General features: G+C 47.1%; 2 protein-coding genes across 2 annotated transcripts in view; one reads left to right on the top strand and one right to left on the bottom strand.

Moving 5' to 3' along the window:
* Window positions 1-27,436, top strand: part of Snd1 (staphylococcal nuclease and tudor domain containing 1) — a 404,634-nt gene that overhangs the window by 335,126 nt on the left and 42,072 nt on the right. The window lies entirely within an intron of this gene.
* Window positions 7,790-11,599, bottom strand: Lrrc4 (leucine rich repeat containing 4). Its single transcript, XM_021164224.3, has 2 exons — window positions 11,513-11,599; window positions 7,790-11,339 (listed from the first exon to the last, which is right to left on the bottom strand). The coding sequence occupies exon 2, from the start codon at window positions 11,237-11,239 to the stop codon at window positions 9,281-9,283; it is 1,959 nt and encodes a 652-aa protein (XP_021019883.1). The 5' UTR covers window positions 11,240-11,339; window positions 11,513-11,599; the 3' UTR covers window positions 7,790-9,280.

The raw sequence follows: 27,436 nt of genomic DNA, 5'->3' as shown, positions 1-27,436 counted from the left end.
TCCACAATAACTAGAGCCACGTTAGCTCTAACCAGATTCCAGTGCGTTAAAACAGAGATGAGCTCACATACCTTCACTGACTGTCTCTCCAGCCTCAGTGACAGCTGTGATCTTTCTTGACTCCAGAGTTCTTAGACCGTACATGTCCATGTGTGTCTGCCCTGGAAATGACTGGTAGAGGGACCTAAAAATGATTTCCCTTCATCCCAAAAAACTTATGCCCATTTCATAACTCGTGGGTTCATCAGTTGTTACCCAGTGTGCCTGCACTTGCACCACACCCCAAAGACCTGCCTTTACCTCCTAGCCAATAAGCCTCCCATGAGATTCATCAGCTTGTCGTGAAGAACATAGTCTTTTCCCCCCAGTGCACTATCCCAGGGAATCCTTTCTGCCTATCACCTTCTTCTCATCTCCACTGTTGAATGGGACAAGAGGGTCATGGGGGCTGGAGGGTTCCTAGTCAACTGTATCAAGCCTTCTAGAGAAGAGCATTCTCTTTGCTTGTCTTCCTATCTCAGTACCAAGAACACATCCTCCTTGCTGGCTAATCTCTCCTGCATAATGATAGCAGCTCCTCTGAGGGAAAGGGAATTTTCTGGCACAGTTTGTCTCAACACCAGCATAACACAGGCTGTTGCTTAAGAGTGGGAATCATTAGAGTCAGGCCATTATTGAAGGGGACCAGTCTCTAGGGGAACTAGCAGAAATTACCACTCCTTAATAGATGGAAACTCATTTGCTTGAAGCCCCTGCCCTCCTCCTTATTTCTCTGCATTCCCCACCTCCCTGCTCTTCTCAGCTTTGAAGGTGAAAAGAGAAGCGACTCCACCCTATCCAAGACGGAAAATGTCTGCTAAATTAACTTGGTCAAGATAGAGTCTTTGCGCAAGTGTGTCTTCTTTTAAAATGTTTCTACTGGGACTCCATAAGAAACCACAAGGAAGGCGGAGGCACACTGTGATTAAATATGTGCTGGAATTGTTGCTAGGAGTACTCTGTTTCCCAAGAGAGGGTTATTGCCCCCATGGTTCAGAGTGTGTCCCCAAGTCAGTATGAGCATTCCCTCTGAGGACCTCATTCTCGTTGCTGAACAACACTAGGAAAGACCAGGGACGAAGAACCAGGACTACAGACCTTTCTGCTTCTCCAGTGGTCTTCAGGACCTTGACAAAACTCTAATACAATTTAGCCTTTCCAGGCTATAAAAATGGCTCAGGCAGTTAAAGACTAGGCTCACAACCAAAAAACAAACAAACAAACCAGCCAAGCCTCCCTGCCCCGAGGCAGGCATTGTCTTGTTCCCCTCACCAGTTTAGATAGAGAAGGGGAGGAGCACTTAGGCAGCAAGGTCCCTTTCCTTGTCTGTTTGTACTGCCACTAAACCCACATGCCTTGGTACACTGAAAGCTGGAAGAAAGGAAAGTTGCCTGGTTTTTCACCTCCTAGATAAAATCTGGAGTGGATACCATGGATGTCATAAGTCAGAGAGCTGGTGGGAAAGTCCTTCCTTTGCCCCCTGCATAGAATTGCAAGCTCCAAGGATCACCAGTTACTTTGCCATTCCACACATGGTTCCTCTGGAGTCGAGCATTATGGAGACCCTGCTGGACTGACCAGAAATCTGGTCTTCATGATATTAGCAAATCACATCTCATTGGGTTTCATTAGTATTCTTCATAAATAAATTGGGGTAGTTCAACAAAACTCTCTAGTGAATTTGGAGAGTACTCTTAACTATGTTCACATCCCTGACATTAGAAAACATAAGCCCGTGCTCTGTCTCAGTTTCCATTGTCACCTCAAGGTTAGCTAGCCTTGATAAACCCCCCATGATGTGAAGATGACATCACCCAGAGTTGATATATGCTTTTACACGGAGGAGGAAGAGGGGCTGAGGAAAGGGAAAGCTTTATGCTGACATAGTGGACTTAAATAAGAAAAACCTCTAATGGGCCAACTTTGGTCTCTGTAGCTTCAGAACCAAACTGACGTGCACACAGCAGATGTAGTTTTGTTCTGAGGTAACTGTCATGCGAGTCCCTTGCTTTAATAGGGGTAAAAGTAGTCTTTCCCTGGCTCCTCTAGCAGTCGCCCCCTTGTGGCTTTCTTCTCCTCCTTCCTTTCATACTCCAGACTTCCCTCTCCCCATCCTTAAAGAGATGAATTGGAAGAATATGCTGTCATGTCAGAAGGAAACCATTGTCAGTTCACACAGGCAGACACTAATAGGATAAAGTATTATCCGACTTCCTTTAAGTCCAGAAATTACGTCTTCTTGGAATGGTAATAGATTATCATTTGTAACCACTGTGGCTGCCAGGCTACAGGAATAGGCTGCTAGTGTCTGAGGCCTCAGCTCTGTATTTGAGCTCTTACAAGGGAAGCACTGAGCATTCCTCTAGTCAGGACTAAAGGCTGACACTTGGTTCCTGGATGGAACTGCCTATGTAGCAAAGTCTATATAACTCATTCAATTTACCTATGGGAGGGGGCGTCCCCAAGTTGGAGCAACTGTCTGGATGGTATTAATGAACTCAGACACGTGGGTAGATGAAGAAATTTAGACCTTGGAGACTGGGAAGAAGTAGCCTAAGGCCAGAAACCCACACTTTGCAGAAGTAACTGTGAAAGCCTGTCTCCCTCTGCTTGCTGACTCAATAGCAGGTAGTGGTTTACCTAGTGACTAAAGTACCACCGGCTCAGAGACAGGAGGACCAAAATTGAGGCCTTAAAGGAAGTATAAGAGATTAAGAAGTTGCTGCAGAGAGGCAATAAGATGTAAATATCAGAGGAAAGGAAGAACCATAATTCTTATATGGAAGGATCATTCAGGATTTCTTAAGCCCTATCATGGAGATTATGAAAGAAAACCTGATGTAATAAGAATGCCTTTATTAGTGGACATATAAAAAGGCAGGTGGGAAACAAATAGATTGAGGACTGTTGCTACTATTTAATAATGTGACCGTAGTGACTGCTCTAGTACTGAAGTGGGTGAGCTTGAAAGGCTGAGTCTTACTGTGAGGCAGTCCTCACACCCGGTACTAGAGTGGCCTCTCATCTTAGTGCTTCCCAGATAGAGGTTCCAAATTCTCGGAGATGTTGCTCCCTTCTCAAGTGCTAACTTACTTTGACAAGACAGCTTCTCCAACATTTCCCCACAGGCCTAGGCTTACTCTTTGGCTCACTACAAGTATTCATATGCACTGAACTCAGTCATCAAATTTTCTATAATACCTTCCCTTGTGGGTAAATACTGAACTGTGGCCTCTGCTGCTTCCTTGGTGACTATACCTTTTCTTTGGTTTGGTTTGGTTTGGTTTTTTGGTTTTTTGAGACAGGGTTTCTCTGTATAGCCCTGGCTGTCCTGGAGCTCACTTTGTAAACCAGGCTGGCCTGGAACTCAGAAATCCGCTTGCCTCTGCCTCCCGAATGCTGGGATTAAAGGTATATACCACCACGCCTGGCTCTGGTGACTATACCTAAATAGAAATGAGGGGAATGGGCTCATAGCAGACCCAAGAAAGCGCTCAGAGTCCAGGATAAGACACCATCTGAAGACTGCCTTGCTTTCCCCAACAGTGGACAGCCTGCAGGAGAAGGATCAGGACTTGTGAAAACGTGTGGTTTTGGCCCAAGTCCCAGCAGCAAAAAAGTTGGCATGTACCAGTGAATAAAACCTATGATCGCCCTTAAGACTAATACTAGACTCTCATCAGGAAAGCACCACGCATTGGTTGTTAGCCTGCCTTGGAAAGCCCATCCCCTGTTTTTCTTCTCCTTGCCCCGTGTCACACTAACAGTCCTCTGCCTGGTCCAACCAGCATCTTACTAAATTAAAAAAAAACAACAACAACTCCTTCTTAACTGCACCACAGGCCCTTTCTTGCCTGTGTGTCTTCCACGTAGCTTCTTTTTTTCTCTCACTTGCTAAAATCAAGGTGCTTGCTCCCTTCCTTCAAGGGCCCAGTAGCTCTCTCTGTGCTTCTCCATCTTGGAGCTTCCTCCTTCCTACCTCCAGACCTGGTCAGGCTTTAAAACAAGGAAGCATTTGTATCACTGACCTGCGTAATTTTGGTTCAATTGCCCCTGGTAGAGAACAACAGATACGTGAAGAGTCTAGGAAGCATGGCCTCTTGTTAAAGACTAAGACTTCCTAGGCAGAAATGCCCTGCTCTTCCTCAGTTTTTACCTCACTATTAGCAGAAGCACCTTTACCAAACAGGAATCCATTCCTTGACTAAGACAGTGTTGTGGGCCAGCTGCAGAGTTAGTTAGGGACAGAGCACAAAACAAAATACAGCCATCTTTTCCTCTATGTTTGGGTTTTTCAGTAGCATTGTCTCCAACTCACAGATAAACCATTCTTTCTCTATGGCATAGTGAAAGTAAGAAGACACAGGGTTCAAGGGTAGAGGTAATAAATGGGCACTGGTCTTTGGTCTGTATATTTAAATCATCAAATAACTGCCAGCTATAAAATACCTACTATACAACATCAGCCACCACACTAAGTGTGAGATAAATATACAAATTCTCAATGTTTACAGCAGCCTATGAAGTAGTGAAGTACATATGAATTAATAGTCTTCATTTTACAGATGAAGACACTCAGTGCTTGCTAAGTCACAAAACTAGGAAGTGATGGAGCTGGAATCCAACCCAAGAGACTGGCTTCAGATCCAGAGTCTGTTTGCAAGCATTATGGGTGTTCGTTCCCCACAACCTTCTCCCAACCCCACCATGCATACACAGGGTGTAAGGGAACAACACTGGCCTATTTTTTTTTTTTAATTTCTTAAACACACTCATTACTTATTTTAATTTAAAGCAAAGATGGAAACAATCCAGTACCCAAACCATTCTTCCCCCTGCAGAGGAAAGGGTACTTTCTAAGTGGATGAAAACCAAAGAGAGTCACTTTGAGCCAAAAGCTGCCTTGCAGTTTAGCTGAGGCAGGATTTAGAAATGACATGAACGGTGCCGGTCTTAGGCAATGGTGTGGTGTGCTGAGTGCCAGCAGAGGAGATCAAATCAGACACGTTTAGATATAAATATTCTCTCTTCTTTCTCTTCTCTTTTAAGCCCTTGCTGCCTTAGTGCACTGAAATGGTGGACCATCTTGGAGTACAGTTCCTAGCCAGTGGAGGAAGGCCATTGACCCTGGCCCTCTTGCCTGCCCACAATAGGAATTGTCTTGCAGGAGGGACACTGAATGTTGCTCTGCCTAGCAAGTTACTGGCCTCAATACATGTTAAATATCCACAATAAAGCTAATGTCTCTAAGCCTTAGAGACTAGCCTGTCTACCTTCATTGATAATAGGGTGCAGCATTACACCAAAGGGTGCTAAGAAGTCCTGGAGTAGATTATACAAATGGTAACCACAGTGTGGCATTAAAGAACTAAATGGCTCATCAGGTAAAGGCACTCATTACTAAGCCTAATGACCTGAGTTCTAGCCTCACCACACATGAGGAAGGGAAAAACCAACTCCCACAAATTGTCCTCAAAAAGCCACACATCCCCCATCCCCCGACTAAGTCAGCAGATGTGAGCATTTTAAAAGAGCCAAGGCTAGATAGGTATCTAGAGGAGGGGAGAGGGCTTAATGCTCCTGTTCTCCATCCCAGTCTCATTATTACTGGGCCAAATGACAGACACCACTCCCTGTGGGGACTGTGTCTAATAGGAACTTTAAGACCTTTTCAGTCAGCTCCTTTGCAGAGCTTTCCAGCCTATAGTTGGGAGGAAGCCAAGTTCTCTTTCTCACTGGAAACACCATCATGCCTACTTTCAACTCTTCTGTAGCCATCACCCTCTGTGGGGTTCTGCAGTTTCTATCTACCATTGGACCTAAGAATCCAGAACTGTATGTGCACTCCTGAGGCTCTAAACCCCTTATGCATGTACGGAGCTCCTGTTATCAGAACTGTTGTCAGACCTTACAGGGTAGCTGAGCTGGATGGGATGGAAAGGAAAATACCTCTTTGTGGAAGAAGAGAACACACAAGTAGGAAGTCCCATTTTAGTTGCATATCAGTAAGGGGAAAAAACACATTTGGCCTAGGAAGTCAAGAGTCCCTGGTTCTAGTCTAACCTCTTCCATTGTCAGTGTGACCTTGGATATGTCTTTCTATTTCTGTAGCGCTCAGTTTCCTTGACCAAAAAAATATTTTTAAAAATTAGGCTAAGTAATTTTCATGACCTTAAAAATTCTATAATGAAAATTCTGTAATTCCATATACTCAGCTGCAGTCTTTCCTCTAATGTGTTGCTATAACTACCCCTGAAGAGCTACCAACCCACGTTCCATTCCCAGGTAACCAGCCTTACAGCTTGGCCAGGCTTGAGAATGAGTCATTAACGCAGCCTCGAGCCTCACTTCAGTGCTCTTCCGAAAAAAGTCCCAAGCTCCTGCTTAAGGGAGGATGTACCCCAGCTGCATGGCAAAAGCAGGGTACCTCTTAACTGCATGGCAGTGCTAGACCAGAGGGTAAGCTACTGGGGAAAGAGCTGCCTATGAAATGCCAAGGACACTCTTGCCTAGGGTTTCCCTCATCGCTTCGGGTTCCAAGAGCAGAAGATGCTCATCCCTAGGACAGAGGCGTCCCTCCTGAGGATTTCACACCTCTCTTCCTCTGTCCTCAGACCTTTGTTTAGCCCAAGACCCTTTGTCATTGCAGATACTGCATAATTTCTGACTTCCCAGACAGCTGTCAGAAAAGGGGATGTTAGGAAATCAGAAATCAGCGCCCCACCTTGTGGTGCTGAGGCAGCAACTTCATCCCCACTTGCCTCAGAATGTATACCCAGGAAGCTGTTCCCAACAGCCTGAGTTATGTTCATGGCACTAGGAAACACAGTCATTTCTTGGATTTTCATCCGATCCTGGGCCAAGTCCCACCCTTTGCTCTGCTGCGGTTTTCTGTCTTTATTAGGAATAGATAGTAAAAGGAGGACAGAGAGAACCAGCCACTGTTGCCTGTGTTTTAAGTGCATCCCAGTGTGTATGTGCTGCCATAGGCACTGATAGCCAGGAATGATCTGTATACCTAGGAAGATTCAAAATTGGCCATTTCTTAGCCAACTGCTGCAAAGTGCTGCCTGCCTCTTTCCCTTTTCAGTGCCAGATAGATCACACCCACTCAGTCCTCATTCCCTGCATTAGTATAAATATGCGCTGAAGAAACATGAGGTCCTTGTTCATGGAACCTCCCTGGGAGTCATTGCTCTGTGAACCTCAAGAGCCAGAGCCCCACCTCCTCCAAACATATCAGACTATTCAGCAGCACTGCTTGTGGGGATTTGCAGCCAAACTACATTACTGAGGCCCTCTTAAATCCAAGCCTCCCAGGGTCCTCTGGTTGGTCTGGTACTGCCTGACCATCGGGATCTGCTGAGGTGGCGGTTCACTTCTGGCCAGGTCCCAGGAGCTGAGGCTGACCCATTTCCCCTGCTTTTTTCCAGGGCATGGGGAATTTGGTTATATCCCCAACAAAGCCAGGGACTAACACACTTAGCTTGTGGAAGATGCACTGGAGTTGGGGTGCATTTATTTAAACTAAAGAAAGGTGGTTGACAGCTTTTAGCATTTTCCCACACTTTAAATTTAACATTGTCTCCCTCCCCACATCAAGCCTCTTCCCTCCCCCCCCACCCCCTTCATTTAAATATAAATGACTCGGTCAGTGTGTATAAGACTGTATGTATAGGTTCAGAATCTTATTCAATTTAACCCTTTGGGGACATTGAATTAAAAATTGAACAATATTTATTAAAATACAAAAATACACTTTTCTCACATTACAATCAGTGTTCTTTTGTTGGCATCTCCCACCCATACCACCCCCTTTCAAATCTGAACCCTTAATTTTCTCTTAAAGCTAAAATAATAACTGAAAGTTACATCATTAAATGGACCAGAATAAGAGATCTTGCCCTTGCTTGTAACTACTGGAGGTAGGCCTAGGGGAGGGAAGCTTCCCCCATGGTGCCCATTCAACAGAATTTCATGCCCAGCTCATTTGTGTGTTCCCCTTGTCAGTTTTCTTGTAACATCCTGGTTGGCAAAGGCTTCTTTAAATTGAGCCTGTGCCCTTTTTAGCTCTCCTTTCCCCTCTCTACTCATGTTCTGCCCCCACTCTCTCACCACAACTAGTTGGCATCAGCTGCAATAATCGCTAATGAATCAGCATTTAGTATAGTCACCAAATCCTAAGCAAGAGAAAAGCTTCCACTCCCCCAAGTCCCCATCCCCAGCCGATCCTCCTTTTCCACCTCAAAACAAGCAAGATCTTTTTTGAAAAATCATAAAATGTCATCATTGTCTACAATCATTTGTCAGATACCCGGAACAACAGGTGGCCACTGCACAATGCTGATTTATGGCCTCCTGTGAATCATTCCCTCTGCTGCTGCTGCTCTGCTTCCCTTCCTCCCGGGGCTGGCCGCACCCCCTTCAGGCCGCCTCCTCCTCCCGGGAAACCCTGAATAGACACATGCCTTGCAGAGTGGGTTATGCCCAACTGCAGGAATCTGGTGCAATGTGAAAGCATTTGATGGAGAGCTACGCCAGCTCCCTTCCTTCCAAGCTGTCCTGAAGCACTGTCAGGGGAGACACATGCCAGTCTGAAGGCACAAACCCAGATGATTTGTGCACACGTACAAAAAAACAACCCCTGGAAGGATTAGTTGGAATTTTGGTGGTTTTCCTACCTAAAATACATTTACAGATCTATCTTCCCCATTGTCTCTGTAGGGGGGAAAAAATCACCTCTCAACCTTTTGGCACAGTACAAATTTGTGATGCTTTTTAAAATTATTTTGTTTAATAAGATAGATCTGTAAAGACAGCTCTCAGCTTAAGAAAGATGTCTATAGAAATGGTATTCCTAGATCCTGTAAAGCATCTTCTAGAAATTGACAGATGCAGGCTATTCTTCCTGCCCCCAGCAGCCCACACCCTGCCACTTTAGTGGTGTTGGTTGTTTTAGTTAGTTTTGTCTTAGCAGTTTCCACCTTACAGCAGTTGACTTGAGGCTCCTACCCACAACATTGCCAAGAATCCCTTCCCTCCCCCTTTAAATAGAACTTACAAGTTAGAAAATAGTTTTGTTTTGATTTTTTTTGTTTTTAAATTTTAATATAATCTTTTTTAACCAGCCCATAGATTTAATATATAAGCATATACAAGAAAAAGTCTCTCCCCACTCTGTACAAAAGTTGCTCTTTTTTGTGCATTCTATTGCATTTATAAGTTTTTGAGGGAGGGGGAGTCATATTTGAGTTTCCTGTACCTTGTCCTTGGTATGGGTCTGAATTATATAAGGTTCAGAGATAGTGGTGACTGTGGGGTGCAGAGAGTTCCCCAGGCTGTTTTCTGTCCAGTGGGCCCCATGTGCTGGTTTGTAGGTGTTGTAGTTAATATGGTCATGTATTGTGGGCAACACTACTGCCCCCTCACCTGATACACCGGACGGAGCTGCTGTTGCTGCTGCAGATGCTGCTGCTGGGATGTCTTCATCCACCTGGATAATCTCTACTGTCCTGGCAGCTGTGACTGTACTCCGCTGCTGGTGCCGCTTGCGAAGTTTATAGAAGACAATCAACATGGCAGCAGCTAGGAGAGTCACTGCCACAAAGCAGCCAATGATGATCTTGGTGGTCTTCATGACTTCATCCAGGCTGGTCTGCATCTTGTCAGTGGTATCTGTGGAGGGTACTGGCACCTGCTTGGGCACACGGGTGGTCTGAATGAGCACCGTGGTAGAGGTGGTATATGCCGGCTGGTAACCAGTGGATGTGGTGGGAACAGGCTTGTACTTCCGTGTTATGTCCTCAGGTGATATCTCTGTGGTTTCCACTGTTACAGTGGTGAAGAAGCTGAAGTTGGGGGTGTTGAGCTCGGCCGAGCTCACATTGAGGTAGGCCGAGGCATTGGAGTTGCCTGCCACATTGGTCACCATGCATGTGTATACTCCAGTGTCTATGAGCAGCACACGAGAAAAGTTCAAGGTGCCATCATTGAGAACAGAGATCCGGGGGTGCTGGGAGGCGTGGCTGAGCACTGTCCCATTGGGCAGCAACCACTTCACAGAGGACATAGGGGGAGTCCGACACTTCAGTTCTGCCATCCGATCCTCAGAGATATTGAGGTCCCGGGGTGCATCCATGATGAAAGGGGCAGAGCACTGAAAGGCAGCCTGGTCCACCTCTACCAGGTAGCGGCCTCGCATGTGCATGGGAGCATGACAGCGGCCACAGCAGGTGGAATTGGTGGGTATATACTCCCGAAGCCACCAAGCCAGCCACAGAATATCACAATCACAGTTCCAAGGATTGTGGTGTAGGTGCAACTCCACCAGGTATCTCAGGGGCGTGAAGAGGTCATGGGGCAAAGATGAGAGGTTATTGTGGGCTAAGTTGAGTTCCACGAGGGAAGCCAGTCCATCAAAAGCATTCCGCTCAATCAGGCTGACCTGTGAGTTCATCACCCACAGTTTTTTGAGGGAGCTTAGGCCATGGAAGGACCCAGGCCTGATCTCAGGAAAGTGGTTCCCTGACATCTCGAGCTCCTCGAGCCCCACCAGGGGTGTAAGATTGGGCATATCCTTAATGTTGCACATGCCCAAGTTCAGGTACTTGAGGTTGAACAGCCCCTCAAAAGCCCCCTCAGAGATATACTCCAGCTTCTTGAGTTCCCCCAAGTCCAGACGCATGAGGGAGGGCACCCGGTTGAAGGCATAAGAAGGGATGCTCTCAATGGGGTTGTTTCGAAGCCAGAGCTCCCGCAGTTTGGACAGGTACTCAAAGGCCCCACTGGGGATGACTGTCAGCCAGTTGTCGAACAGTTCCAGGGTGTTGAGACTAGCGAGGCCATTGAAGGCCCCCACCTCTATCTGCCTGATGGAGTTCCTGCCCAGCTGCAGGACCTCCAGGTGATGGAGGTGCCTGAAGGTGTCGGCCTGAATCATCTGGATGTTGTTTTCCATGAGGTTAAGATACCGGGTGTTAGAAGGAATACCCTGTGGGACCTCAGAGAGTCCCCGGCGGGTGCACACCACCTTGCTGAACTGGTTACTGCAGGAACAGACGGAGGGGCAGTTTTGGGGCCCGGCTGAAGCGGCAGCAGCGATGGCTGCACACAGAATCCACACTTGCGCCGTGAGGTAGACGACGGGAAGCAGGACGGCATTCCAGGTGTGGTGCACAGTTACCTGCCACAAGAGCTTCATGGTGTGGCACGTTCATAATTCACCATCGCCTGGGATTTTGGCTTGGAAAAGAGAACCAGCCTTACCCCGGCTTAAGTGAGCTAGGAGCTCCTCTTTCCATCTGGAGAAGGAGGTGGGGAGGGGGCGATTAGAGACAAGCAGATCGGCCTAGAAAAACCCTGCAAAACTACAGAGCGGCCCCTCATCTACCAGCCCACCCTCAAGGCCAACCCATAGAAAGCTAAGACTCTCTCCCACGTCTCGACCATCCCCACCCAATTCCCTGTCACCTACCTCGGAAGGAAAGCAGGAAAGAATTAGCGCTGTGTCCTTAAGCTTTCTCCACGAGAGCTGGGCTCATCGTTCCCATTCTGACTTTAGTTTTAATTAACAAAGGGGGAAGTAGTGGGGGCAGGGAGGGCAGAGGGGAGGGGAGGGGAGGGGTGGGGGAGACAAAATGGCTTCTAGTAAATCCGGAGCCGGCGAAGCCGCGGAGTTGAGGCGCGCCAGGGAGAGCCAAGGCCCGGCGGGCTATGCAGGTGCATGCCCCCCCGAGAGCCCGAGGAGCGGCGCCACCAGCGCTTCCCTGCTTTGTCCTTGGACCCTGGCACCAGCTTGTTCCAGCCGCGGGAGAAGGCGCTTCATCGCCAAAGTGTGTCTTCGGGGCCCCGAGCCCTCTCCCTGGGCCGCCGCGGGGGATGGGGGTGCGGGGGCGCTCCCGAAGCCGCCCAGGCCGCGCTCGCTGGTTGCTGCGCTGCTCTCCACTCTGCTTTCCCAGTGTTGGCCGCCCGGAGCTGGCGGCAGCTGATTGCAGTCGTGAGCTCGCGGGGCTGCGAGAGTTAAGAGGTGTTCGCGGCGCCTTCGCCCTCCCTAGGCACACACCCCCTTTTCTCTTCGCCTCTTCTCGGAAGGGTTAAAAAAGACAAAAACTGGGCTCAGTTCTCCAGTTCCGCCGTCTGCTGGCACGGGGAGCGGTAATCCGTCCAGCCTCAGAGGGGTAGCGGCGTGGACGTGGTGCTGGGACCCAGTCCGCGAACGGAGGAGCGCGCAGTGCCCGCGGTCGCGCCCGCACCGCAGGCCCCTTCAGGGAGTCCGGGGGCGGGCGCGGGTCCGGCAGCGGCGGCGGCCGCAGCCCCCGGCAGCGCGCAAGCGCCCGCCGCCGCCCGCCACTGCTGGGCTCCCGGCGCGCCGCCGGCCCCGGCTTTGTGCGGAGAGTGCGAGTTCGCCGCTGGGGCTCCCGGAGCCTTCAGCAGCGGAGCTGCCAGCGGGCTGCTGCAGCGGCCAGAGCGCTGGCGACGGCAGCGTGAGCAGTGGGGGTAGCGGCTGCGGGAAACGCTCCGAAGCCGGTGAACATGGTCCCCGCTGGCTAGCGGCGGCGGCGGCGGTGGCAGCAGCGGGGCCCCTGCGCTCGGCGCCCACCGTCTCCTCCTCGCGCCGGGCTCGCGGTGTTGCAGGCGGCAGCCACGCAGACTGCTCTCTCATCCTTTTGTCCTTCAGTCAGAACGTGAATGTACTGCTGACGCATACTGTTCTAGGGAGAAGATTAGCGTGATGCAGTGCTCTTATGTATTAACACCGCTCTCCCTCTGCCGCTTGCCCTCAAGGGGTTAACGCCGCGCCTTCCAGCGCGCTCCGGCCCGCGCCGCGCAGCCCCGAGTCGCGGAGGGCTGCCTGCCTGCCTGCCTTCCTTCCTTCCTTCCTTCCTTCCTTCCTTCCTTCCTTCCTACCTTCCTTCCTTCTTTTTCCCCACCCCCCTCCCCCCTCCCCGGCAGCTTCCTCCCCGCCCCCTCTAGACGATCGGAGCGGCCCAAGCGGGCAAGCGGGCGAGCGAGTCGGAGTGAGCGTCAAGTGAGGGGCTGCGCGCTAGTCGCAGGCGTTCGCATCTATTTTGGTCAGGTCGGAGCGAGTGGCTGGTTGGCCGCTGATAGGCTGGAGCGGTGCGGGGCTGCAGCGGAGACTGCGCGGCCCCCACCCTAGCCACCCAGCAACCTACAGCCGTGGACTGCTGGGCTCAGGGGCTCGGGTGCGGCGGCCCTCGGTGGGGCTGCAGCAGTTGGCCGGCCTCCTACGAGCGCCCGCGTCATCCGCACCCCCGCTGAATGCTGACGGGGTGCCTGGCTGCGCGGCCAGAGTTTGGATCTGCAGGATGGTGGGGACCTAGGGGCAGGCAGCCGAATCCACGCAAGGGCTGCGTTGAGTCAGAAGACCATCGAGTCTATGCTTCGCCTTACTCTGTGCCTGTCCTTCCAGTCCCCTCCCTCAAACACTTTCTTGCCCCCTCCCCTCTCCCACAGTAACTAGGGCTTTAAATGATAGTTTTCTTAATGAGGGCTGTGGGGGCGGAAACAGTGGAAAGAAAGACCAAATTCAAGGAGTGGGGGAATGACAACCTGGGGAGGATTGAGGTGAGTTCCAAAAACCCATGGTGCAGCAGCCTTCATTCATTCGGGAGCTGCCTGCAGCCTTGCCTCTCAGATGCCCCCTTCCCCTCCCCTGTATGCAGGGACCAGTAAGGTAATTTATGCCTTCTGCCCCTGGAGCTGCACCAGCCTCTCTCTGGGAGTCCCTTAGCAGCTTGCTGAAAGGGGAGTTCTGGTCCCTGCTTTGACAGGCTATTGTAAAAGCATAGGTCAGCATTTGCCAACTCATTTCCTCCATAAAAGAACCTCTTTTCTCAACCATGTGAGGGTGAAACAATCTATAGATTAGCACTGTGCTGTAGGTCCAGTAGAATACCTGGGGATCCTCTCAGCCTCTGCCTGTTATCTAACAAGTGTGTTGTTTAACCCCATTGTTCCCACTGGGCTGTTACTTATGGATGAGGACCCCAGGATTTCCCAACTTCCTGAACTCTACCACAGCCGTAATCTCAGTACTATCTGCTTCTTCAAAACCTAAACCTTCTTCAAGTCCTAGAAAATTCCAATGTCCGCAGTTTTGTATTCCTGTCCTTTACCAAGACCTTGACGTTTATATTTGCTGTCAAGGAAAAACATTAGCATGATATTTTTGAGCCCTTTCTTTATGATTCATTTTATGAACGGGTAGAATAAAGTGTGTGACTAGAGTCCCACATATACTAAGTTGTAGCACCAGGATTTGAACCCTGACAGGCCCCGCACAGCTTGGTGTCAGGGCATGATCCCACAGAGTGTTCTTACAGAGTAATGAGTCAGACTTCACCTCCACTCGCCAGTCCTCGTTAGGGTGTTTGTGTGCCCACCATACTAAGAATGTACCTGTGACTGCTCTGGTGAAGTGACTGCCCCCTGTTGTCTCCATTTTCCAGGTGAAGCACTTGTGCCAGATAGTGACAGTCAGCTTTTCAAGTCAGTCTTCAATTCATGAGACCAGTGAGTTCATCCCTAACAGAATATCCACTGTATCTACTGCCCAGGCCAATGGTGGAGGCAAGGTTGGGGAGAGACTGAACATTCAGTCAAGGGTATATGAGAAATCAGAAAGAGCATGAGAGAAAGGACTAAGAAAGCCAATCCTACAAACGTATCACTTGTGATGAGAGATCAGGGGGAGAAATAAGAAACTGAGGTAAGTCCTACGCTCATGCTAAGGTCTAATTCCAGTTGACTCTGCAGTGGCTTTCCCCTTGGAGACAGGATTTTGTTTTAAAGCCTAGACTGGCCTTGAATTCATGGCGATCCTCCAGCCTCAACCTTTCAACTCGTAATTCCAGGCATGTGCCCCCAATCCTTTGAATTCCTCATTAAAGCCCATGTGTAAGAAGGATGTCACTGTTTTGTGGGCCCAGGAAATGTGAGCCTGGTACACCAGGAAACTGTGAGGAAAGCGTCTGTCGTTGACCCAGCTGCGACTAAGCAGGGAAAGTGTTGTGTTATTGGGGATATTGGGGGTGGGTATCACTAGGGAATGGGTGGCACACTAGAGTATGGTGCCTCTCTCTCCTTTCAGGAAGAGGGGCTCTGCCTGAACTGGTTTCCTGCTTGTGTAGGCAACTGGGGCCCCATCTGTTCAGCTGCTGCCCCCACATTGTGAAGGTAGATGGGAGGGAGGGTGGGCTGAGTTGGATTAAATCACTACATAGGAACAAGATAATCTCGTAGTAAATGTGGTCGATGCTGATTAGAGCAAATGTTCCCAAATTCAGTGGAGTGCTACATGGGACTGCTTTACCCTTTATGGGCCAGCTAGGCCACAGAAATTCCTGGAACCCACAGAGTAGAGTAAAGAAGAGGCTGTCAGTTCACAGTCCTCCTGACCTGAAGCTGTCTTCCAGCATCTCACTGACTTCCCTCTGGTATTTTGCCCCTCACAACTAGTAGTTCTGGCTGGTGCCTGGGTCTGTAGTGGTACCACTAAGAAATAAGAGAGGGCAGTTCACATTTAAATAAGAAGGAACACTGCAGTGGACTGAGAACATGGGCAGTTTCACATAGGCACTGTTAAAAGAATGCTAAAGATGTGTTCAAGAGGCTGGCCAGAGCCTGGGTCAGCAGCTCAGTTTTGAAGAATGGGCCTTGTACTGAACTTGGGAGGCCTGCGTTCTGCTTGTTGTTTCTGATTAGATAGAATGTATAATGAAGTATGCCTTGATTTATGAAATCAAGGAGATGGGCTAGAAAGTTTCATTTACTTCTCAGAGTCCATGACTTTCCCTCCTTTTCAGACAGGCAGCTTTGGGAAGAAGGCTGATCCTTTGAGATTGTAGCCTAGCCTTGGAATTAGGCTGTGGAGTTGAGGAGAGAATGTTCCCTTCAGTTTAGTATAAACATCCACAGGACTGGAATAGAGCTGATCACAGATCACAGCATGTTCATTTTTAAAGAATCCTTAAGAGAGAGATCATACTGACTTGGCCTCTCACTTTACTGATGTTAAGGAAACTCAGAAAGGCATGGTAACTTTCCTAAAGTCACATGACTAGTTAATATCAAAGTCTGTTCCTCGGAGTTCCTTCTATCAATATGCTGATATGTGGCTAATTGGCCTTTAAAGCCTGGGCTTGAAGATATTATCAAATGCTTGCTCTGTGTTCTTTGTGAGCAGACATGTTCTATGCTTACTGTTTTGGGGGTAAAGGTGGAGTTTTGATAGTGTTAATATGCCATTCCATATGACTTGGGATTCTGATAAGTCAAAGGAATGTTCATGTAGAGGAACCCAGGGCTGCAAGGCTGGCCCACTCCCTACTTTGCAAATATGTCTGTCCCTGAGGCATTATCCTCAGCAGCCACTAGATGTCCATAACGCCTCATGGGGTTTGCAAGCAACAGCAGGGTACCATCTTGCTTCTAATATGCTTTTGGGTTCCTTCTGGGGAGGTCCAACAAGAACAGAATCAGAGTAAGGGCAAGAAAAGGAAGAGATTTGAGAGACAGGGATAAAGAAGGAAAAATAATATAAAAATTGTTCTCCAAAGAGTCAAGGAAAGGTATTAGTTGGTGAATTTGCAATGATAAAAAAAATGTAAGATATGTTCCATGTAGGAGTACTCATGGCCTCCTGTCCATTGCAGTGACTGAGCTTCTTCTCTGGAGTCACCTGGCCACTGAAGATTCTGTTCCTCTTAGAGGAGGCTCCCTTACTGCCTCTGATCCCCTAGTGAGGCTCTGCTGTGATTGCCCACAGTCATCAACAGAATGTATTTCTTCCTTGAGTGGATGGTCCAGGGCAACACAGATGCTCTGAAAGTTGTTTTCTCTAGAAATCTCTGCTCTTTTAAAGAAAGTGAAGGGAAAGTTTTAAACTAAAGAAGGAGGAATTCAAGCTGGAGAGATGGCTCAGTGGTTAAGATTGCTCTTCCAGGGGTCCTGAGTTCAATTCCCAGCAATCACATGGTGGCTCACAACCATCTGTAATGGGGTCTGATGCCCTTTTCTGGTGTGTCTGAAGAAAGTGACAGTGTACTCATATAAAATAAATAAATCTTTAAAAAAAAAAAAGGAGGAGGAGGTGGAGGAAGAAGTCAAAGTGGGCTGGGATGATAGCTTTGTAGTAGATCTCCAGCATGGCATTTCCAGTCCCTTGGATTCTGTCCCCAGGATTGAAGGTGGCAGGGTTGAGGCACTCCATAGAGCCTAGCAAGAGCCATTTTCTAAAACTTCATCTGAAATAAGACAAGGTAGCTGATAACCATTACAGAGAGCTGGGCTTATGATATAGCTCAAGTCTATCAAAAGCACTGCATTAACTGGCCATGATAGAGCACACCTATAACCCCAGCATTCAGGAGTTCACAGTCATCCTTCATAGCAACTTTGAAGCCAGCCTGGGATATATGAGACCCTGTCTAGAGAAAAAGAAAGGGAGGGGGAGGGAAATTACATGGACCTAGACAGAATACAAAGGCTTCTTTCTCTACTGAGACTAGTTTCACCAGGGCTGGTGGTACCTTTGGGCTGGAGTGAAGACAGGCTTCCTGCCTGCTAGCTGGCTCTTCCTTTCTTGAGAAAGTAAGTTTGGGGTGCCATTCTAGCCACAGTCACACATAAGAGCCAGCAATCAAAGATGTCCAGTAGAACACCTATGAACACCCCTTCCCCCTTTGCAGATACACTGACCCATACAGGCCCAATGGTTTGCTTTCTTTAATAACCTGTATATAGAATAATAACTTTACTAACATTTTCTGGTTGTTGATAGGTACTTAGGCTGTAAACACATACAGCACTGAGCTAAGAAACCATTAGATTCACTAGTTCATATGTGGACTTAAGAAGTTTTGTTATGGTTACAGAAGTAATGAATGTCTTAATTTCTTGTGTGGTTTTTTTTTTTTTCTTTCTTTCTTTTTTTTTTTTTTTTGTTTTTGTTTTTTTTTGTTTTTGTTTTTTTTTGGTTTTCGAGACAGGGTTTCTCTGTGTAGCCCTGGCTGTCCTGGAACTCACTTTGTAGACCAGGCTGGCCTCAAACTCAAAAATCTGCCTGCCTCTGCCTCCCAGGTGCTGGGATTAAAGGCATGCGCCACCATGCCCGGCAGAGTGACTTAATTTCTTTGGCTGCCATAAAAACATTTCCATATAATAGTGACTTCAGCCATCAAATTCTCTTGGAGATTTAGGAGCTCAAAGCTCTTAGTCTAGTAAGGCTTTGCTCCTTGAAGAATCTTGAGTGGCCTTGACTTCTGGAGGCAGCCCTTGTCTTGTCAATGTGTCCCCTTAGGCTCTGCCTCCATGGTCACACTGTCTCAGTTTCTTCTTTCCTGTCTGTAATTTAGAGGGACACTTCTGGTTGAATTTAGGGCCCACCAGGATAATCCGTGCAAACTAGGTTGTGAATCAGGGTTCCACACCTAAAATTAATTGCTTCACAGATGCGCATGTGATGTATCTGTTGAAGCCACTCATGTACCCTAACTGCAGTCTACAAGATTTCATGCAGTGTGTACATGTACATGCCATCAAGTGTTAGAGCTCAGTGGTGACCATGAGGAATCTCTGCAATCAGACAAACTTGAACCTGAGTCTCAGACAGGCTTTCTGTGTACTGTGTATGTGTAAATCCTTAAGCTTCAGATTCTTCCTGTGTAAGGTAGTCAACTTCTTTTATCTTATTGGAGTACAAGGAAATTTTGGAATTCATGACTGGTCTCAGCAAACACTAATAATAGTATGTATTGTTTTTGTTTGCTTTATACTGATTGATTGATTGATTGATTGGTTGGTTGATTGATTTTGAAGCAGGGTTTCTCTGTGTAGCTCTAGCTGTCCTGGAACTCACTCTAGATCCACATGATCCTGCCTCTGGAATGCTGGGATTAAAGTCATATGCCACCTCTGTCTGACACATTTATTGTTTTTAGTATGGAAGCTACTATATAGAAAAAAAAGTTTTGTCTAGTCAATTTTTGAGTGAATTCTTTCTGTTATCTTTTTATTATTTAGAATCACTTACTCTTGGCATTGCTCCTAATTTAGAACTTCTAATTCTTCATTCATAAAGTGGTTTTTCTATTTCTAACAGTTAATGTAATTCTGAGACATGATCTCACTCTATAACCCTGGATGCCCTAGAACTCACTGCGTAGATAAGGCTGGCCTCGAACATGAAAAGATCTGCCTGGCAGGTGCCACCACATCTAGCAGTTAATATTAGTGTACTAGTTTGTCAACATCTCACATGACCCCAGAACATATATTTAGAACTGCTAAGGTAATCTCTGTTAGATTAGTAAAAACCTGTACTGTTTGTAATCTATTCTCCACAGCAACTAAAGTGATCGTGGTGACTTTACATCAGATTATGTTATTGGTTTACTTAAAATGTTCCATTTTCCTCATAAATTGAATAGCAATGGAAATGCCTACCACAGCTCCTCAGCCTTTATCCCTTTCCTTCAACCTCAGTCCTGACATTTATCAAACCCCTCCATACTCCTAGTGTGACAGTTACACTGGTCATCATATTGTGGAATATTCTTAAATTGATTCTCTCCCTTGGGATTTTGCTCTGTCTTCAGCATAGATTGCTCTTTCCCACATCCTTGGTCTAGCTTCTTGAGCAGGTCTCCCAACAGAGACTGAAAGTAACTACTGGCCGTCTTAATCACATTCACCAGCTTTAGCTTTGTTTACTTTGTACCATTTCCACAGATGACTATGTTTGTGAATTTGTTTATGTGTTCATCGCATTCCCCCATGGAAGCACAACATTGGCCCTTCCTTCCTTCCTTCCTTCCTTCCTTCCTTCCTTCCTTCCTTCCTTCCTTCCTTCCTTCCTTCCTTCCCAGCTCTTCTCCTCAGTAGTAAAACTGTTCTTAGGCCTGAGGAGAAGAGCTTGGACCCCTTGTTCCATGGACCCCATTAGTCCTAACTCTGCTCCATGATCATCTCTGAAAAGGTAGTTTATAATTTGTTTGTTTTGTTTTTTTAATACAAGAAAAATAAAGAGGATCCTAGTGATGTCAAGATGTCCAGTTCTCACTTTTGACTTTCCTAACTCCTGCTGAGAGACTCCTGAGAGGCAGTTTTATGGAGGCAGCATAAAGGCGTGCAGGTTTCTGACGGTTGTGGATGTGCAGAGTGAGTTGCAATGTGGACACAGGTGTACAGACACACCTGCACTCACATCTGCACTCACATCTGCATGTGCCTGTCAGTTTCGGTTTTGCTAAAGTGCATTTTCTGCTAAGGGAGTGCAGACTGTTGAGCCTGAAATAGAGAACACCAGGACAGTGAGATCAAATGCTTTGAAAGTGGCTGTGCCAACGCTTTTTGCTAATTAAAGAATGTTAGGACAATCACCACTAGCAGCAGTAAAGGGCGCCCCATTACCTCTCTCTATGGCGAGTTGGGTAAATTTAAAGGCAGCTATAAATACCCCACTGAGCTCCTGAGCTTAAGCTCTGTTGGGGCTGGGTGAAGAGGAGGCCTAGCTTCTGTCTCCTTCTGTCCCTTCTCTAATAGCTGTCAGTCCCAGCTATTATTCATGACAACAGAACAAACAGTTCCATCAACAAACTCTTAATTTAACTTAAAACACCCTAGAGGAGGTACCAGACAAGTGAGAATCAAGTCTGACTGGGAGCCTGGGTCCCCTGGGCCCTTCTGTGTTGCCTTTGACTTTTTCCCCCTTTTGCCTAAAGGGAAGATGTTTCAACCTGTTCCTCTACCATAGGTGTTTTTAAGGAAAACAAAGTCACTAGGCTTAAGGCCACTCTTCCAGGAATATTCTAGGCACCCTTACTAGAATTCAGAATTGTACTGTCTACGTTCACTCTTTACAGTTCTGGGCTAATTTTAAGAGGTATGATCAAATTTGGAACTTCCATGTTTTTGTCATGGCCTGCTGGATCCTCTTGAGTGGTTTCTTGCAGCTCTTCCACAGCCACCAAGCTGTTCTTACGTCAGTTTATAGAGCAGTGCCTTGCTTCTACTGCCTTCTCTCTGCCAACCTCCTTGATTTGTTTGCTGTTTTTGTAGATAGATCATCATTTCTGGCCATCAAGCTGCTTTATATAATCCATCAATTGTTTTCAGTCCCACACTGCCAGCCTTAGCTATGGCTAGGATTCCCCTAGTTCCGAATGGTATAACTTCAGTTTGTCGTTCTGTACTGACTTAGCAACTTGGCTTCTTCCACCATGCATTCATTGGCCCATCCTAGGGTCTTCGGGGAGTGAGGGAGAATGAAAGGACACATAGCATGTGGCTTGAGTAGTCTCAGATTCCCTGGAGTGGCCCCGTCTTCTCTGCATCCTACCTTAGCCTGAGGAGGAGTACTGGTGCTCAGAGGCAGATGGGAGGGCAGCCCTGGGGATGCCAGAACCAGCCGCACCATTGGCTTCCTTCCCCCTGAGTCATCAGATGAGCTATGGGTAGGTTGCCTGGCACCCAGGTTCCTGGGTGCTCCATTCTTATGATAACTTTTTGGGCAGTTCGATTTACTCAGCATTCAGCCTGCTTTTGGTCCTTGTTTTCAGATGCAGCTTTTACCTGCAGATGCTACTAGTGGAACTCACCCTTATTTTAGAGGATGTGCCTGCTGATAAATGTGAAATAAGGAACTAGGGTCCTTAGATCCTCATTCAGGTTTAGACAGGTTAGACAGTCCTGAGTCAGTTGGTTAGCTGGGCTGTTCACATATGCATTTTCTCCTATTTACTTACCGCCTCTTATCACAATATCTGCATTTGACTGGAGTCAGTAGGTAGATTTATTTCCTTTTAATTAAGGCAAGCATGAGTCTTTTGAAATTTATTCTGTTCCACTGTAGAATACCTTCATAGACCCCACCATAAATCCTCATCTTTCAGATTTTGCATCACTATACCAGCCAAAGGTGCTATAAGTGAGAAGCACTTAGGAGTCTCTTTTCTTGGACCATTTCAAATGTTTCTGTTAAGGACGCCAGACTGAGGTGGTTCTGCTTCTGGGGAGTGCAGTGAAGCCCCACCCAGCTGAGGGTCCAGGGCTACCTCCTGGGAGCCCGGCTAGAGGAGCTGTCATTCTGTGTCCCTTTCTTGGTAACTATGGCTAGTTTGTGTGGCAGCCCAGTGAGACGGCTTGATTGGTATTCTGTGCACAAGCACTGAAAAAAGCCCAGGAGGAACCCTGCCAGCCAATAACTCTGAAAGGGCTCTTTGTGCAAATGAGCAGCATGCGAGCTGGACAGGGCTCGCTCCCTCCCCCGCCAGTGTCCTCTCTGGCCAAGCAATTTGGTGGTGCTTTGGCGCTGGCACAGAGTACTTGGGGATCCCTCCCCAAAAAGAGACCATCTTGGGATCCCAGACACATAGAGCAACTTGAGCTCTGTCCTTCCTGCCCCGGCTCTGGCAGTCTGCCTCCAAGTGCCAGTCAGTGGGATCTATTCAAGGCTGTGTCTATGCATAGATAAGGGGCAGGAAGTAAAGAAAGGAGATGAGTGTGAACAGACCAACCATCAGCAAAGTAGGGGCACTCTCACTTCTCTCTCTGGTGGGATCCCCAGAGCCCTGGGGCATGGAACCACACTGCACATGAGCTTCCATCACTGTGTTCCAGCAGGACCTGAGCCATTTGATTTCCTAAAGCTGCCTGTTGTCCTCATGCCTAAGAAAGGGAAGAAATAAGAGCCTTTGTGCCTGCATAGCTGACAGCTGCAGAGTAAGACTCTATCAAACTAATACCAAGAAGCATCCTAGTGCTGATGGGAGCCAAGCACAGCCAGGCACAGGCACTAGTGACTACCAGCCCCATGCTTAATGACTCTTAAGGAGTTAGCTCTTGCCACTACCATTACACACACACACACACACACACACACACACACACACACACACTGTCTCCTCTCAGATGTCCTTTGTTATTAATGAGTTTTCTAAACACATAAGCTTGACTCACTTGCTTTGGGTGAAGGAGACTGTTCTCATTAGGTACTGTTTTCTAGGAAGGAAAGCATTAAGTAGGTGTTGAAGGATTTTCTAAGGCCTCACACTACATGTGAGCCTAGAAGACCAGAGGACTGACACGTGAGGGTAGTTGGGAGTGGTCAGCTTCCTGCAGTTCACTCATCTCCCTTGCCATCTGATGGCTTCCTGAGACAGACGCAAAAAGTGGCCCACCACCCAGCTGACACCAGCTGTCCCCTGAACCTCCATTTCAGATTACTGGTGTTTTGTTTTGTTTTATTTTCAAACAGGCCTCACCTTTCACAGTTTTTGCTACCTCCATATATCTCATTGACCTTAATTACTTTGAATATGCTGATCAAAGACCCAGATGTCCAACTGGTGACAGAAATACAGGTTAAAAATGAGTGAGCTGGAGAGATGGGTGGCTCAGTGGAAAAAGTGATTGCTGTGCAAGCTTGAGGACTCAAGTTTGAATCCCCAGAATTCATATAATACCTGGGTAGGAATGGTGACCTGCCTCTAATCTCAACGTAGAAATCCCCTGAACATTCCAGCTAGCCAGAATGGCAAAATTGGTGAGCTTCAGGGCAACGATAGACCTTGTCTCAATGTAGAAGGAAGAGAACAATCGAGGGGGACAACTAGTGTCCCCCTTGGGTTTTCACGTGGACCCATATGTAAGAGTACCTAGACACACAAGCCACATTCTGGGGAATCAAAGGAACTCTTGGTCCACAGAAGCAGTGCCGTGCTGTCAGCAGGATGGGCATTAAGTGGGACAGTGACATCAGGCAAATTTGGGGGTTTTCCCTTCCTATCAGACTAAATACCCTTATTCTTGAAGCCATCAAAGAGGGGTGGAGCAGAGAGAGCAGTGTGGAGGGGAAGACTACAGCCTGAGGTAGACTGCCTTGTCGTGGAAGCTAGCAGAGTTGGGCTTCCTGTACTGCCTTGTGCTACTCTCTCCTGGGTGTGTCTGCTCCCAAAAAGGAACAAAGATGTCACCCTAGTCAGGGTCATCCCTTGTACTGTTACTTTCACATCCAGATACTTGGAGAAGAAAACCCAGGGAAATTTTCCCATTTGCCTGAAGCAAATGGCTCCAGACTCTACCTCAAATACAGCCACTAGCATTTAAGATCTATGTGTTGCAGTGTCTCTGCCCCATGTGGTCAGGTAGCTTTGCAGCTTTGCACCGCCACCCCCAATTCATACACACACAAAATGCACTAGGCCCATCCACCCAGGGACAGGTGGGCTCCTAAAGATGCACACTGTAGAGAAAGCTATTTCCTAGAGGCCTTTGCCCCATACTAGGTCAGGAGGGTGGCAAATATGAATCTAGTGCTTTGAAAGCTTTTCTCTGCAGTTCTCTGAATGGGTCCCAAGCAGCACGGTCCCTAAACTCCCTCCTTGTCTTTACCTTGCTGGAACCACTCATTGTTTTTGCATTTTACAAAGAGCTTTCCTCTCCTTCTCATTTCCTGTCTCTTTTATCCCTAGTCTTCCATTCCCAAACAACTGAAGATAGTCTTCCAAAGGGACCTTGTTGGGGTGGGAACAATAGACAATAGTTAGTCAATGGATCAGATAAGTCCTAAGGTTCTGTTGCACGAGAGAGTGACTGTAGTTCACAATAATAAATTGTATTTTTCTTTGTTAACTCTGGGGGGGAGGTGTGTGCGGGGTGGGTGTGTGTGTGTACGCACACGCACCTGCCTGCCTGTGTTTGGCATGCATGCCATGGGGAATGTGTGGAGAGGACAGAGGGCCACTTGAGGAGTCGGGTCTCTCCTTCTACCATCATGTGGATTCCAGGATGGAATTCCTGTCAGGCTTGGCCGGCACGTGCTTTACCCACTCAGCCACCTCGGCACTCATGTTTCCAACTTCAGAGTAGAAGAAACAGTCAAATTGTAAAGTGATAGATATGCTTGTTACCCTGATTTGATCATTATACAATATGTGCATATATCAATAAGTATGTACAATTATTGTTTGTCCATTGAGAGCAACTTAAAAATACACACAGAACAAGAGAAAAGAATCCTCTTGAGAGAGGAGATGGCCTGGCTGACAGCTCCAGAGGTCTGCCAGCCTCTGCCATGCTTCTGCTCCATTACATTTCCAGGTGCTTAGTGTGGACCATATCTCTGTATTGATGGATCTCATTTGGTTGTCACGTGCATTTGTCTTGGAGGCCTGCTAATGCCATTTGAGTTTCTGAAATCCTTATTTTGCAAATCCATTTGTGTCCTGGGTTTAGCACCCGATTACAGGATTAGCAGAGATTATAAGGTCTGTCTGATGTCTCCTCCAAGCTTTCAATCTGATTCGTGGCTAGGAATTGAGAAATTTGCACACTGATAGAAAGGAAGTGGGGGTAGATACAGGCTACTGAGAAAAAACAAACAAAAAAGGCTCTCTTAGGAAGAACTGGAATGGTGCCTGCCTTGATATTTGGATCAGAACCAGTTAGGAACCTGAAACCTTGCCGAAGGCCACGAGGCTTCAGAACTATTTGAAGTTGTCCCTCCCTCTTCCTCCCACATCCTCAGCAGCTGCCCCTGGAATAGAGGAGTGGAGGTCTGAGCTGAGCACCAGCCCTTTGGTGGCATCCTTCACTGAGAGCTTTCCATGTGTGTCATCAGCCGTCCTGTGGCCTCCACCTTGTCAGTTCTCATTAGACAGACCTTCCACTCTACACTGCAGAGCTGGAGACGGGAAAGAAGGACAGAGATGAGTTTGGGATACAACAACCTCTGCTGTTAGGGGAACCAGTGATTTCGCTTTGTTTCAGGATTAAAAAGGCCATGCATAACTGTGCTTAAAATTCATGGGTCACACTAAGTTGTTTTATCCAAGTAAGAAAACTTTGAAGCAGCTTTAATAATGAGGATTATAACGTTGTATGTAAAGTTGATGTCAAAGTACAGCAGCTCTAGGGTGGGCTAGTTTAATAGAAATGTGACCCATAATCAGATTCACAGGTGTCTTTCTTGGCTGCAGGACGGTTGACATAACTTCAGGCATTTCACGCTTACACACCAGTCTTCAAAGGCAGGAAAAACTATAGATTCCTATTTTTTAAATCATGACAAAACCATTCCCTAAAAGCCTGTCACCTGACCCCATTTACACCTAAATCATTCAGACCGGGATGACATGCCCAAAACTAATATGTGAGATCAGAAAGGGAACTCTCCTGCCCCACCCAATGAATGGCTGAGACTGGGGTTTATAGCTTCAATGGATTTACATAGGGAAAATGCATCTTTATTTTTATTAACCATAACTAAAACCTAGCTTTTCATTTGAATATGAATGTAAGCAACAAATCATAGTCAAACCACTGCATCTATGACCCTGGTCACTCCTTTAAAATTGTGGTGGCTAGGAAGGGACTGGAGAGATGGCTGCTCTTCCAGGGAAGCAGGGTTCAATTCTCAACACCCACATAGTCACTCCCAACCAACTGTAACTCCAGTCCCAGGGGAAGCCAGTACCACCTTCTAGCCTCTGCAGGTACCAGGCACACATGTACTACACAGACATGCACATAAAATAAAAGTAAAGGAAAAAATTTTTGAGAAATTTCAGTGGGATTGAGGCATGTTGTAAAAGCTTGTTACTTAGTGAGGCTGTAAAGAAAGGCATGTACTTACTATGTGTGAATTTGGGCGGGCTTTTAGAAAACATTTCAGACCCGTATGTCAGTAAAATTGGTTTCCTGTGCATTGTGTATATTTAACTTTCCCAGAACCCTAGTCTGTGAAAGGGCCACAGCACGGAACTGAAACCAGTCAGCATTTCCCAGATCCACAGGAAGAGAAGGTGGAAGGAGGGAATGCCCGCCCAGCAGGTCTTTGTCACAGAATCAAGTAGCCTAAGTTGCACTGGCATGGTCTTCTCTATGCCACCACCTGTTAATTCCTTAATATTTTCATTTACAATCACTCCAGTCTTTCTAAAAAAAATTTATATTTCCTTAAATGGAAAACTGTCACCTTAAATGAAAGAAAACCTTTTTAAAAAACAAATAGAGTGTATAGAATAAAGAAGCATGTTACTGAATTCTGGCAATCCCATTTGCCCTCAAGGCTCTGCCCCTCTTGTTAAGGAGATGCTAAAGACAGATTAGCAGCACACTGGGACTTGCTCCTTAATATAATCAGAGCTGAGAGATAATTGAAAATGGAATAACTCAGTTTGTGGTTCTCCATTTAGTGCCCTGTCAGTGACCTGCCTAAAATAATTCAGTGTGTGGGCAAAGGCAGGTTTATGATAGGCTCCCTGTCTTAAGCATTAGTGACCCCACACCCACCCACCGAGGAAAGCAGTACGACTTATCTTTTATACACATGAATCATTTTTTAATGATTTTTTTAATCTTCTTCTACTTACGAAGC

Source organism: Mus caroli, unplaced genomic scaffold, assembly GCF_978045245.1.
Source record: "Mus caroli unplaced genomic scaffold, Mus_caroli_1 scaffold_7, whole genome shotgun sequence".
NCBI classification, from domain to species: Eukaryota; Metazoa; Chordata; class Mammalia; order Rodentia; family Muridae; genus Mus; species Mus caroli.
The sequence above is the reverse complement of the archived record's forward strand: the minus strand, read 5'-3'. Positions and strand labels throughout refer to the sequence as shown.

Bases quoted from the DNA above. Each gene is read 5' to 3' on its own strand.
- Lrrc4 (XM_021164224.3), bottom strand. From the start codon at position 11,239: ATGAAGCTCTTGTGGCAGGTAACTGTGCACCACACCTGGAATGCCGTC.